Source organism: Oryctolagus cuniculus, chromosome 20, assembly GCF_051225735.1.
Source record: "Oryctolagus cuniculus isolate XC-2025 breed Fujian yellow rabbit chromosome 20, ASM5122573v1, whole genome shotgun sequence".
NCBI classification, from domain to species: domain Eukaryota; kingdom Metazoa; phylum Chordata; class Mammalia; order Lagomorpha; family Leporidae; genus Oryctolagus; species Oryctolagus cuniculus.
The window spans coordinates 20,181,742-20,194,461 of NC_142886.1; the positions used below are offsets into that span (position 1 = coordinate 20,181,742).

At 47.8% G+C, this 12,720-nt stretch overlaps 1 protein-coding gene across 3 annotated transcripts in view; it reads left to right on the forward strand.

Annotated features, from left to right (window-relative positions):
- Positions 1 to 12,720, forward strand: part of SMOC1 (SPARC related modular calcium binding 1) — a 171,218-nt gene that overhangs the window by 124,188 nt on the left and 34,310 nt on the right. For all 3 annotated transcript variants that reach the window (XM_089322183.1, XM_008248569.5, XM_008248570.5), the window contains exon 7: positions 1,281 to 1,361. In XM_089322183.1, coding sequence (XP_089178309.1) covers positions 1,281 to 1,361 — 81 coding nt within the window. The remainder of the gene's footprint in view (positions 1 to 1,280; positions 1,362 to 12,720) is intronic.

Consider the following 12,720-nt stretch of genomic DNA (forward strand, 5'->3'; position numbering starts at 1 on the left):
TTCTCTCTCTCTCTAAATCTGCTTTTCAAATAAATAAATAAATAAATAAATCTTTTTTTTTTCCCTTAAAAGACATTTGGGAGGGAAGAAATCCTGGGTTAAGGGAAATAGTGCATGACTGGTGGCAAAATAAAGGCTGGAGGCCCCTGGACAGCTGTGGAGCGGACAGAAAGGACATGGGGTGTAGAAGCCTGAACTCCATTCAGGTTGAGCTGCTCAGGCCTGTATTCTTGAGTGTATGTGACTGAGCATCCCAGATCTCCATGGGGAGGAGCAGGAAGTTGGCAGAGTGAGGTCTCTTGAAAATCTAAGCACAAGGTGTAGCTCTTGGTGTGAGATGCAGCAAACTTTCAGCAGCTCTTAGCTCAGTGCATCTGGGCCTGCACCTTGAGACTGGACAGAGAAGCAGGAGGAGAAAAACAGGTTATGCCATGGTTAGTCCCACAGCCGGGGATGTCCCTAGCGTGGCTCAGCTTTGGGGACAAGGATTGATATGTGAGCCATCTTTGCCACTGGCTCCTTTGGTGGAGTATTTGTATGTTTGTGCTTGGAAGTGCAAATGTCTGTGTGATCCACAAAGGTCATTGGAGCGGGGAGTGGAGACCATGTCATTGTGGGAGACCTCCCCAACACCCTCACTGAAGATCTTGTCACCCCAAAGTATGTTCAGCGTCATTTGCTACATGCCCTCCTTACTGGGTACCCAAGTCCAGAGAGGGCCTGAGGCACCCGGAGCGCCCTGGAAGCGGCACGCATCTCTGTTCCGTGACAGGTTGTCAGAAGGGGGTTGACACCGCGACAGGCCTGCTCGTCTCTGCCCTGTCTGAGGCAGAGTCCCAGCATGATGAATCTGCTGTGGCTCAGCTGTTTCCTCTAGAATGGTCGCTGTGGTTGGTTTGGCGGTCATTTGTTGATTTATCCCCTTTAAATCTTCTCCCAGGGAAGCAACTGAGAGGGACTTGGCTTGGCCCATGTCCCTCCCATCCTGGGATAATATTTTTGTTCCTGGATGGAGTGGCTTGGTGCCTCTGCACTCTGACCACTCTGCCTCCCCACACAGGATGCTCTGGTTGGCTCCTAGGAGCTGGTGGGGAGACGAGCTTCCGTCATGAGGAAGGGAGAGGGCGTTGGGACAGGGTGGATGTGGAATGAGATAGCTGAAGCTTTGGTGCCTCAGGCTTTTTATAAAAGCTATAAAAATAAGTCTGGGTTATATACCATGTCAATACTTCTCTGTGCTCACACCTTTTTTCTTTCCTTTTATTTTTATATTTTTTCAGAAATCACCGCTCCCACTCTATGGATTAAACACTTGGTGATCAAGGACTCCAAAATGAACAACACCAACATAAGAAATTCAGGTAACAACCATCCTTGGATTAGATGTGTACCCAGTATGTGCCTGGTTGCCCCACGGCGACCTATCCTATGGGTTTGAGCAAGCCATTGGATCAGTCTCGTCTTCACTTTCTACACCTATCAAGTAAGGAGACTGAATGGGCTAATCCCTTACAATTTTAATTATCTTTGGTTATCATCACAGGGATCATCTTTCATGAGTAGTTGATCCTTTTAGCTGAAAAGTTTTGACTGTATATTTTAATTTTTGATTTACTTTCTATATGCCAGTCAGAAGAGTTTGAAAGAAGAATGACTAGCACAAAGAAGTTGGACCTCAATCTAGAGAGACCTGTTGGTATGCATATCCAAGGCTCTAAGTAACTGCTTACAGTGATGCCTTTTCTTGTCTGATCTTCGGGGAGCTTGCGAGTAAGGTTAGGGTTTTTTTTTTTTAAAGATTTATTTATTTATTTGAAAGGCAGAGTTACAGAGAGGTAGAGGAAGAGACAGAGAGAGGGAGAGAGAGAGAGAGAGAGAGGTCTTCCATCCGCTGGTTCACTCCCCAGTTGGCCGCAACAGCTGGAGCTGCGCCCATCTGAAGCCAAGAGCCAGGAGCTTCTTCCGGGTCACCCACTTAGGTGCAGGGACCCAAGGACTTGGGCCATCTTCTACTGCTTTCCCAGGCCATAGCAGAGAGCTGGACTGGAAGAGGAGCAATCAGGACTCGAACTGGTGCCTATATGGGATGCCAGCACGACAGGAAGTGGCTTTATCCGCTATACCACAGCACCAGCCCAGAGGTTAGGTTTTGACTCTGACTGAAATCTCTGTAGAAAGCTAATGACAATAGAGCTTATTTATTGTGGATACAGACCAAAGTCATTAACATTCACTTACTATCAATTAAGATGCAATGTTCATAAACAAGAAAATGTGTTAACAAATCAAATCTGGGTTTCTATCAGGGAGGATTTCTTTCTACAGCTCAAGACTTCATTGTGAGAAATATTACTAGGCATAATTTATGCCTGGTTATTGAATTTAACCATATAATATTTTCCTTATAGCTGGTAAGGACTAGGAACAAAGGGACTTTGAATGGAGAGGCAGTTTTACATGGCCGTTAATGAATTGCACTGTCATCCCCGCGCCCCCCACACCCTGCCTTAGGTTTTTCCTGTGTTCCATCTCTGCCCTACAGGTGGCGGTATGGGGGCTGGAGTGCTGGGGCTGATCTAGATCCAGGTGTGAATCATGTGGCATTTTGAATTTCTCTGTGACTTAGTACCTCTCCATGTGTCTCGTTCACTGATAAAAGCTGAAAGTTCGGGATGGAGGTGGTGGTAGAAGGAAATCATGGGAATTCCCTTGGCTCACAATCTTTGGTGGAAAAGGGCAGTGATTAAAGCATAGACTGGGAATTGGGAAAACTGGGGTTTGTATTTTGGTTCCAACACTTAGTGAATGACCCCTGTCAGTTCAATCTCATCTATAAAATGGGATTATGGTCTCTCCCTCAAGAGACTGTGGTCAAAGGTTGGCTAAGTCAATGTCAATATGGTACTTAATAAATGCCTGGCTTAATGATAGTCTGTGCATGTTAAATTTTAAGTCTATCGATGTATTAATCATCACTGTTGGTAGGAATAAGGGGGTGTTAATTTTAGCACTTATTGTGGGAGTTTTTCAATCAGGAAAGAATTGATGATTGTGGACCCAAGTGGAGGCATCCGGTAGGCAGGCTCCTTAGGACCTCCCTCCACACTCTCCTCACTCCTAGGCAAATAGGATAAGAGAGAGAGAGGTGATTTGGTGCCTATAGTATCTGGTACTGGAAGGAACATTTGGAAATGGTCTCCCTAGGGGCCGGTGTGGTGGCACACTAGGTTAATCCTCCACCTGTGGCATCGGCATCCCAAATGGATGCCGGGTTCTAGTCCCGGTTGCTCCTCTTCCAGTCCAGCTCTCTGCTGTGGCCTGGGAGGCCGTGGAGGATGGCCCAAGTGCTTGGGACCCTGCACCCACATGGCCATTTGGCGTAGCTCTGGCCATAGCGGCCATTTGGGGAGTGAATCAACGGAACGAAGACCTTTCTCTCTCTCTCTCACTGTCTGTAACTCTACCTGTCAAATAAATAAAAAAGAAAGAAAGAAAGAAAATGGTCTCCCTAGTTCCTGAAACTCTGGAAGACTGCCGAGTCCCAGAGAGAGGGATAATCCTCATTCTGTGATTACATGGTAGACATGGAAGTGAACTTTCTGAATTGTGCAGCACCTTTTATCTGAAACACTTGCAATTGCTTCCATGAATTTCTTCTTGATCTATCATTGGTTAATTTCTCTGCCCAGAGAAAAAGTCTCGAGGTGCCAGGTCTTTGCTGCCTACCAATTCTTTGTAATAATTTGGAATTAAGTTGATGTGTTGGATTGCTCTGAGATGGGATGGAGAAGAACTGTCATCATCATTGTTATATAAAAAATAGCTTATCGGGAGTCATAGGTAGAAAGTGATTGGGCTTAGCTATCCTTGGGAATAGAATGTGTGCTCTCTTGTGCTATATTCTTCAAGTGTAATAAAGAGATGATGTCACATGAGTTGAAGATCTTCTTGTCCACTCCCTAAGTTTTTCTCCCTACCATCCTTACCTTATCCATAGTTTACAACTGATTGAGAATAGGGTCATGGTGGGAAATGGTTTCCAGGCAGGTATAGCCACTTCTTCTTATTGGGGTGGCGCAGTCGTGTTAACTTTTCCCCAGTTGACCCAAGTTATGTCTGGATGGTTAATGTGCAGGACAGGACAGCTGGGAGAGAACTAACAATCCCCCTGGGAGGAATTGACACCAGGACCAATTACTAAGTATTGATAACTTAGAACTGTCCGAATGACCTGGGACATCCTCCATCACCATCAGCTGATAATGCTGCTGAGTGCCTGTCAACCTTTTTGAGGTGATTGTATGGAAAAGGTGTCCTGCCACAAAGGCATATAGCAAGGGTTGGCAGATGACAGCCTGCCCATTTTTGCAGATAACATTTTATTGGAACACAGCCACAATCACTTATCTACATATTGTCCATAGCTGGGTTTTTTTGTTTGTTTGGTTGGTTAGTTTCAACCATGAGAGTAGAGAGAAATAATTGTGACAGAGCCTGGATGGCCTGAAAAGCTTAAAATACAAAAGTACATAAAAATGTTCATGGAAAAATAGAATTAAAAGATAAGTTTGGGTCCAAAAAATATTTAAAATTCAGGCAATGAGTATGATGAAAAAGAAGCTTTGGATGGGAGTGTGTAGGGGATTGTCTTACCCAAATCTTTGGCATCTTGTCGACCAAGCAGAAGTAGGGCTGTAGCTCCTGGGATGTTTTCTGATAGGACCAGGTACACCTGTATCAGCACAAGAATTCTCGAGACGCCTCTCAAAGCTCTTCACCATCTCACATACACCTTTTTCAAGCTTTGCTAACCTGTTCTGTGCATGCTCTCATGGGTGAGTTGCCAAGGAAGCAGCCTGAGGCTTGGCTTTCATAGGCAGAAGGGTTGGGAATCTTTGCCTATGGAATGGCAAATGCATGGGCTTTGCCTTTCTTTCTTTTCCTTTTCTTTTTTTTTTTTTTGACAGGCAGAGTTAGACAGTGAGGGAGAGAGAGAGAAGAGAGAAAGGTCTTCCTTTTTCCGTTGGCTCACCCCACAAAGTGGCCGCTACGGCCAGTGTGTTGCGGCTGGTGCGCTGCACCTATCCGAAGCCAGGAGCCAGGTGCTTCCTTCTGGTCTCCCATGTGGGTGCAGGGCCCAAAGACCTGGGCCATCCTCCACTGCCTTCCCGGGCCACAGCAGAGAGCTGGATTGGAAGAGGAGCAACCAGGACAGGACCGGTGCCCCAACCGGAACTTGAACCCGGGGTGCCAGTGCCGCAGGCGGAGGATTAGCCTAGTGAGCCGTGGCGCTGGCCTTTTGCCTTTCATTTTTAAAATTTGTTGCTTTTCATTTAAAAAACAATTTTTTCTCCTTTGAAAGGCAGAGTTACACACACATAAACAGAGAAATCTTCCATCCACTGGTTCACGCCCCCATCGGCCATAATCGCCAGGGCTGGGCTAGGCTGAAACCAAGAACCGAGAACTCCGTCTGGATCTCCAAAATGGGTGGCCAGAGCCTTAGCACTTGGAGCATCATCTACTGCCTTCCCAGGTGCATTAGCAGGAAGCTGGATCAGAAGTGGAGCAGCCAGGGCATATACCACATTCATATGAGACGCTGGATTCATTGGCAGTGGTTAACTGATTGTGCCACAACACTGGCCCCAGACAAACCTTTCAATTTGGCTTCCAATGCTAGCTTCCTTCGGAGGTTTGGTGAGCTTGGGGAAGTTAAATTCCTTGAGCTTAGATTTCCTAATAAGAGGGTGCTTCAGCAAGTTCATGGAAAATGGAATTAAAAGATAAATTTTCTTTGGTGCAAAAAGTGTTTGAAATCCACGCACATGTGAGGTTATGAAAACTCTGTGTTATGAAAAAGCTATGCATGGATTTAAAAAGTTTTTTGCACTAAGATAAACATAGCTTTTTTTTGCCTTTTTTTTTTGACAGACAGAGTGGACAGTGAGAGAGAGAGACAGAGAGAGAGAAAGGTCTTCCTTTTGCCATTGGTTCACCCTCCAATGGCTACCGCAGCCAGTGCACTGTGGCCGGCGCATCGCGCTGATCCAAAGGCAGGAGCCAGGTGCTTCTCCTGGTCTCCCATGCGGGTGCAGGGCCCAAGGACTTGGGCCATCCTCCACTGCACTCCCGGGCCATAGCAGAGAGCTGGCCTGGAAGAGGGGCAACCGGGACAGAATCCGGCACCCCAACCAGGACTAGAACCCAGTGTGCTGGCGCCGCAAGGCAGAGGATTAGCCTAGTGAGCTGCGGTGCTGGCCTAAACATAGCTTTTAACTTTGTTGTTTCACAAACTTCTTTAAGTATCTTAGTATGTAAAAGAAAGTGATTAGAGGGGTCAGCACTTGGTTAATCCTCCACCTGCGGTGCTGGCATCCCATATGGGCGCCGGGTTCTAGTACTGGTTGCATCCTCTTCCAGTCCAGCTCTCTGCTGTGGCCTTGGAAGGCAGTGGAGGATAGCCCAAGTGCTTGGGTCCCTGCACCTGCATGGGAGACCAGGAGGAGGCACCTGGCACCTGGCTCCTAGCTCTTGGCTTCAGATCAGCGCAGCGCTGGCTGTGGCGGCCATTTGTGGAGTGAACTAATGGAAGGAAGACCTTTCTGTCTCTCTCTCTCACTGTCTATGACTCTACCAGTCAAATAAAAAAAAAAAGTGATTAGTGTCCTGTAGGATTTTTTTTTTGAGGATTTAATGATAGATATACAATGCATGGCACATATTAGTTGTACTATAAATTAGTTTTTAAAAATCCTATAAGAATGACTATTTTTTAAAAAAATTATTTATTTACTTATTTATTTTAAAGGCAGAGAGAGAGAGAGAGAGAGATCCTCTATCTGCTGGTTCACTTCCCACATGGCTGCAATAGCCAGGGCTGGGCCAGGCAGAAGCCGAAAGTCAGGAGCTCCATCCAGGTCTCCCCACAGAGGGGACAGGGACTCAAGCACTCGAGTCATCTTTGCCTATGTTCTCAGGTGCATTAGCAGGAAGCTAGGTTAGAAATGGAGCAGCTGGGACTCAAATCAGAGCTCGTATGGGATGTTGGCATCACGGGCAGCAGCTTAACCTGCTGCACCACAACACCAACCGCAAGAATTTCTGCTCTTGATGGAATATCTTAATGTAACGTGTTAGCCAATTTTCACATTATTGCATTTGATTTAATGAGAAGCTCGCTAGACTTTAACGCTAACTCAAGTCTGGGCACCTGGCTCTGGCGAGGCCCTGAATCTGTGATCAAACACCTGAGACTGTTTTCCATTAGAGTGTGATGGCCGCTTCCGGGTTCAGGTGCGCTTCAGCTGCCTGTAAGGAGAGGCTGGCATTGGAGAGAGACTGCTTCATCTCTGCTGACTCTCAGAGGAAAAAGAAGATCCCAGCTTCTTTTACACCCCAAACATCCTTTTTCACACTCAGACCCTGTGACGCCAGGTTTGTTTTCTGGCCTGGGGACTGTTGATGTTGGAAAGGTTCCACTGGGCAGCTGCAGTTTTGCAATAACATGACACACAGGCCTGCAGACATATCCAGTCTCCTTGCCTCCTCCTGGAAGCTTTGGTCCTTGTTTTTAAGGCTTCGTCGTGGGTTCACTGTGGTCAGTGCTGCCCTTGGAGTTCTTGGCAGGTTCAGCAGTGACAGGTCGGCTTCTCTGGTCTTCTCTTCTTTTCTCACCTCTGCTGCACCCTTCCTCTCTTGCTTTTTCACTGCCCTGGCAATTCTTTTCGTATCCAAGGAGATGATGTACCTGAGCAGCTAACACTTTGAACTTGATAGCAGCATCCTTTCACAGATACGCGTTGGCCAGAACCTCTGTGCAGCTTCCATAAGGAAATATGAACTCCTGCTGAGTTTTGTACCCGAAGCTAGTTACCAAGGCGTTTCCTAATATACCTAGAGTGTAAGATATTTTTAAAACCATTTTTTTTTTCAACAAGAGGGTAAAGAGATGAAATAAATGAGAATTAGACTTCATATAATTCTTCATTGCATACCCCATGGCTTCCAATCTGACTATATGCAGACACTTTCTTACAGCTGTGATTTATATGTCTTTTTGTTTCTGCCCAACAAAATTCTCCCCTGGGAAAATGTGATCTCTCGAGAAACAAGGTCATACAAGCCTTAGCTCTTCTCTTTGTGCAGCTTGTAATGCTACCAGGGCCTACAGCCCAATTTCCCTCTGCGCCAGGGGGTCAAGAGTTAAAGTTAGCTCTTGTAGCCTCTAGTGGAGAGATTTGACTTCCCTGTCTGCCTCCCTGTCTCTTCTTGCTTTTATCCCTGTCTTTCCTAGTTAACTTCCTTCATATATGGTCAGGGATTTCAAGAAGGTTCTAGAACCTGAGCCTGTGATTTCAGTGCAAAAAGATCATGCCTTCCTTTTTTTTTTTTTTTTTTTTTTTTTTGGACAGGCAGAGTTAGACAGTGAGAGAGAGAGACAGAGGAAAAGGTCTTCCTTCCGTTGGTTCACTCCCCAAATGGTTGCCACGGCCAGCATGCTGCGCCGATCCAAAGCCAGGAGCCAGGTACTTCCTCCCAGTCTTCCATTCGGGTGCAGTTACCAAGGCGTGTGTGCCCTCCCGGGCCACAGCAGAGAGCTGGACTGGAAGAGGAGCAACCGGGACAGGATCCGGTGCCCCAACCGGGACTAGAACCTGGGGTGCTGGCGCTGCAGGCAGAGGATTGACCTAGTGAGCCGCAGTGCCAGCCACCTTCCTCTCTTGACTGTCTGACCAGTAGAACTTCTTTCTGTACATCAAAGAATGGAGCAACTGGGGCCAGCATTGTGGCCGGTTAAACCACTGGCTACACCGTTGGCATCGCATATGGGTGCCAGTTCAAGTCCTGACTGCTCCACTTCAAATCCAGTTCCCTTCTTCTTCTTCTTCTTTTTTTTTTTTTTACAGGCAGAGTTAGTGAGAGAGAGAGACAGAGAGAAAGGTCTTCATTCCGTTGGTGCACCCTCCAAATGGCTGCTACAGCCGGCGTGCTACGCCGATCCGAGGCCAGGAGCCAAGTGCTTCCTCTGGTCTCCCATGCGGATGCAGGGACCCAAGCACTTGGGCCATCCTCCACTGCCTTCCCGGGCCACAGCAGAGAGCTAGACTGGAAGAGGAGCAACCAGGACAGAACCAGTGCCCCAACTGGGACTAGAACCCGGGGTGCAGGTGCCGCAGGCAGAGGATAAGCCTAGTGAGCCACGGTGCCAGCCTCCAGCTCTCTTCTGATACGCCTGTAAGGCAGTGGAAGATGACCCAAGTACTTTAGGCCTCTGCCACCTACATGGGAGTCTGGATGAAGGAGCTCCTGGCTCCTGATTTTAGCCTCGCCCAGCCCTCGTTGCAGCCATTCGGGAAATGAGCCAGTGAGTAGAAGATCTCTCTCTCTCTCTCCTGCCCCTGTCATTCTGCCTTTCAAAAAAATAGATCTCTTTAAAAATGGAACAGTTGTGCTCCCTGCAGACAGAGCCATCAGAGGGGACACAAGACGGAAATTGGTTTCTTAGGAGTTCTTCCATGAAAATGACAACCTGTCTTCTCGTTTGTTAGAGTCTCTGCTTGCCCAAGGCGTCGTCCCTGTCCCTGTCTTTACCAGCCTCTGTCAGGCCTTGATATTCTAGCCCTAACCCCCTTGGCCACCGTTTGGATGCCCCTCCCTCATCCAGGAGTGTTCCTGTCGGGACAGCAGCTAGGATTGAGACTTGGGGGTCAGTGAGGCAACAGCATCTCCTGGCTGGATCCCCACCCCCAGTCCAGCAGTCTAGGCCCGCCTAGAAACCACGAGCTGATGTAATGACCTGAGGCCTGGAAAAATAAACAGCTCACAAGGAAACCAGCGGTAGCCGTCGTAAGCAAATACCCCACAGCCACCTGGACTCTTGTACATGACGTGATTGGAAGGAAGAATGAGTAATACAGCAACGTTAGCAGCTGAGGACGGGCCTGGGCTTGTGTGTGTTTAAAATATCTATATGAAAACAAACCCTGGATGTTTATTTCTGTAACTGACCTTCTGAGTGTCTTGCCCGTGTATCCTATGCAGGTGCCTTGGCCAATAGTGGCCGGTAGAGTTGGGTTGGGAACAAGTGATCATCTCTGTGACTCTCTCCGAGGCAACGAAGGCCTTGCTCTTTCTCAAACGTTTCCTTTGCCAAGAGGAGCAGCAAATGTGTTTAGAGGCCCCCAAGAGCTTAGCCTCACAGTCCATTTGACTTGACTGTAAAATTAGCTTTCCCAGTTGCCTGGCTCCTTTGCTGTGTTGTCTGTCTGCAAAGGTGGCACGAGTGATAGGTGACTGCATGATCCTGCCTTTGGGGCTTCTGGACTTGTACACCTTTTGGTATTTGATGGCAAAACCACGCCTCCTAATATTTCCCTTAGGGCCTCTGCTGTAAAACATCTGAAGATCAGGACCGGCGTTGTGGCACAGCAGGTCAGGCTGCTGCCTGTGGTGCCAGCGTCCCGTACCAGAGTGCCAGTTCGAGTCCCAGCTGCTATGCTTTCCATCCAGCTCCCTGCAAATGCACCTGGGAAGACACAAATGATGACCCAAGCATTTGGGCCACTTCCATCCATGCATGGCGTTCTTGGCTCCTGGCTTCAGCCTGGCCCAGCCTTGACCACTATGGCCATTGAGGGAGTGAACCAGTGGATTGAAGATCTCTCTCTCTCTCTCTTTCTGTCTCTGCCTCTCTCTCTTTATCAGTCTGCCTTTCAAATAAATAAATAATTAAAAAATAAACCTCTTAAGGTCCTGCTCATGTATTGTAATGTTTGCTAGAAGCCAAAGGCAGTCTCTGTTTTGCTCTGAGGGCCTTCATCCTGTGTTTCTTTGCAAAATGAATTTGGAAGTGGGCCATCCATCTTATAAACACACTCACACTTGCAACATTGGTCTAGAGAGTGGAGTATGATTCTTTATTTTGACAAACTTAAAAATACAAAGGTACTTGAAAAAGCTCATGTAAGTTTATTTCGGTGCAAAAGGATTTTGAAATCCATGCATAATTTTTTTTTCATGAAACACATTTTCCGCGAGCTTTCTGAAGCTCTGCTTATCTGTTCCATCTCACCCCCTGTGTCTTTGTCTCCCTTCTCATTTGAATTTTTGTTGATCAGCTCTTGCTCCTTAAAGTACAGACCCTTCTGGGCCAAGGTCAAGGGAGTTACCGAGAAAAGCTAGAAAGAGGACTGTTTCTCAGTACCAGTCATGGCAAAAATGTTGTGAGGCATTTCCTATTCTTTTTGGAGGAAGGTTTGTATCTACTCACTTAATGGTGTGAGTCAGCAGAGATGGGAACCCCGAGTGGGTATGAGTCAGCGATGCTTTGGAGGAAATGTTAAAAAGAAAAATGCCTCCATGCACTCTTGGGCCAGTCCAGCCTGGAGGACAATTCTCTACAGTGTTTATATCTTCCTCTCCTTGGCCCCTAGGTGCTCAGCTCTGCCTGAGAGGGAAGTGGTCACCCCCGCAGACCGTGGCGAGCCATGCATGACCATTTTAGGTGCTGCAGAGAGACAGTGTTCAGGCTGATAGGTTTGTAATTTTCCCTCACACCGCCTCACCCATGACACTTCATCCCAATAACTTGCCCTATTTACAGTGCCAAATGCAAACACCCCTGTGAGTAGCCGCGCAGCCAGTGCCGGGGATGTGGGCTGGCTGGTGTTCGTTTTGCTCTGAAGATGGGGCCTCTGAGACACACAGGTTAGGTGGGGCTCACAGATCGCATAGCAACGCTGGAGAGAGGCATGAGGTAGGAGGGGAGCCTGGAAGCCCGAGGCAGGCTTGCCCTTGACGTGGCCCCTTCCTGGTTGCAGTGAGTCTTGGGAAACTAAGTTGCAGTTTGGCCCCTGAGCTGTGGGGAGGGGCACCTGATCCTGTCTAGTTGGCAGGTTGTGGGCCATTAGAGTGAGAAGGGACTGGGGGTCATGTAGGATCTTAAAGTTCAATGGGAACCAGCCTGCTGAGGTTTTTGTACACAGTCATGCAGGTGCATCAACAGCTTTTATGTGTCAGGGTCTATATGGAACCAGGCGGGTCCAGGAAAGCAATAAGGCATATCTAAGGAAGGGGCTGCCCGTCGGGCAGTGGTATACCAAAGGAAGCGACGTGGGGCAGAGTGGGGGGAGGGCAGGGGAAGTGCCATACCCGGGACAGAAATATATTTTTTCTATTTGACAGGCAGAGTCATGACAGTGAGAGAGAGAGAGAGAGACAGAGAGAAAGGTCTTCCTTCCGTTGGTTCACTTCCCAAATGGATGCTACGGCCGGTGCGCTGTGCCGATCCAAAGCCAGGAGCCAGGTGCTTCCTCCTGGTCTCCCATGTGGGTGCAGGGCCCAAGCACTTGGGCCACCCTCCACTGCCTTCCAAGGCCACAGCAGAGAGCTGGACTGGAAGAGGAACAGCTGGGACTAGAACCCGGTGTCCATATGGGATGCTGGCGCCACATGCGGAGGATCAACCAAATGAGCCACTGCCCTGGCCCCAGGAACAGAAATATTTTATCATTGGCATTATTTTGGTTTTCTGGCACAATGGTTGTAAAGAGAAGTCTGATTCTTAGTTTATGTCTATATGTCTATGTCTATATATCTATATCTATATCTATATCTATATCTAGGTGTCAGTCATTGTGGGCCAGTAGAGAACAGTCATTCACAGGGAGAGGTCAGGAGCACTGGATTGACTTCACATTTGTTGAGGACACTGCTCCC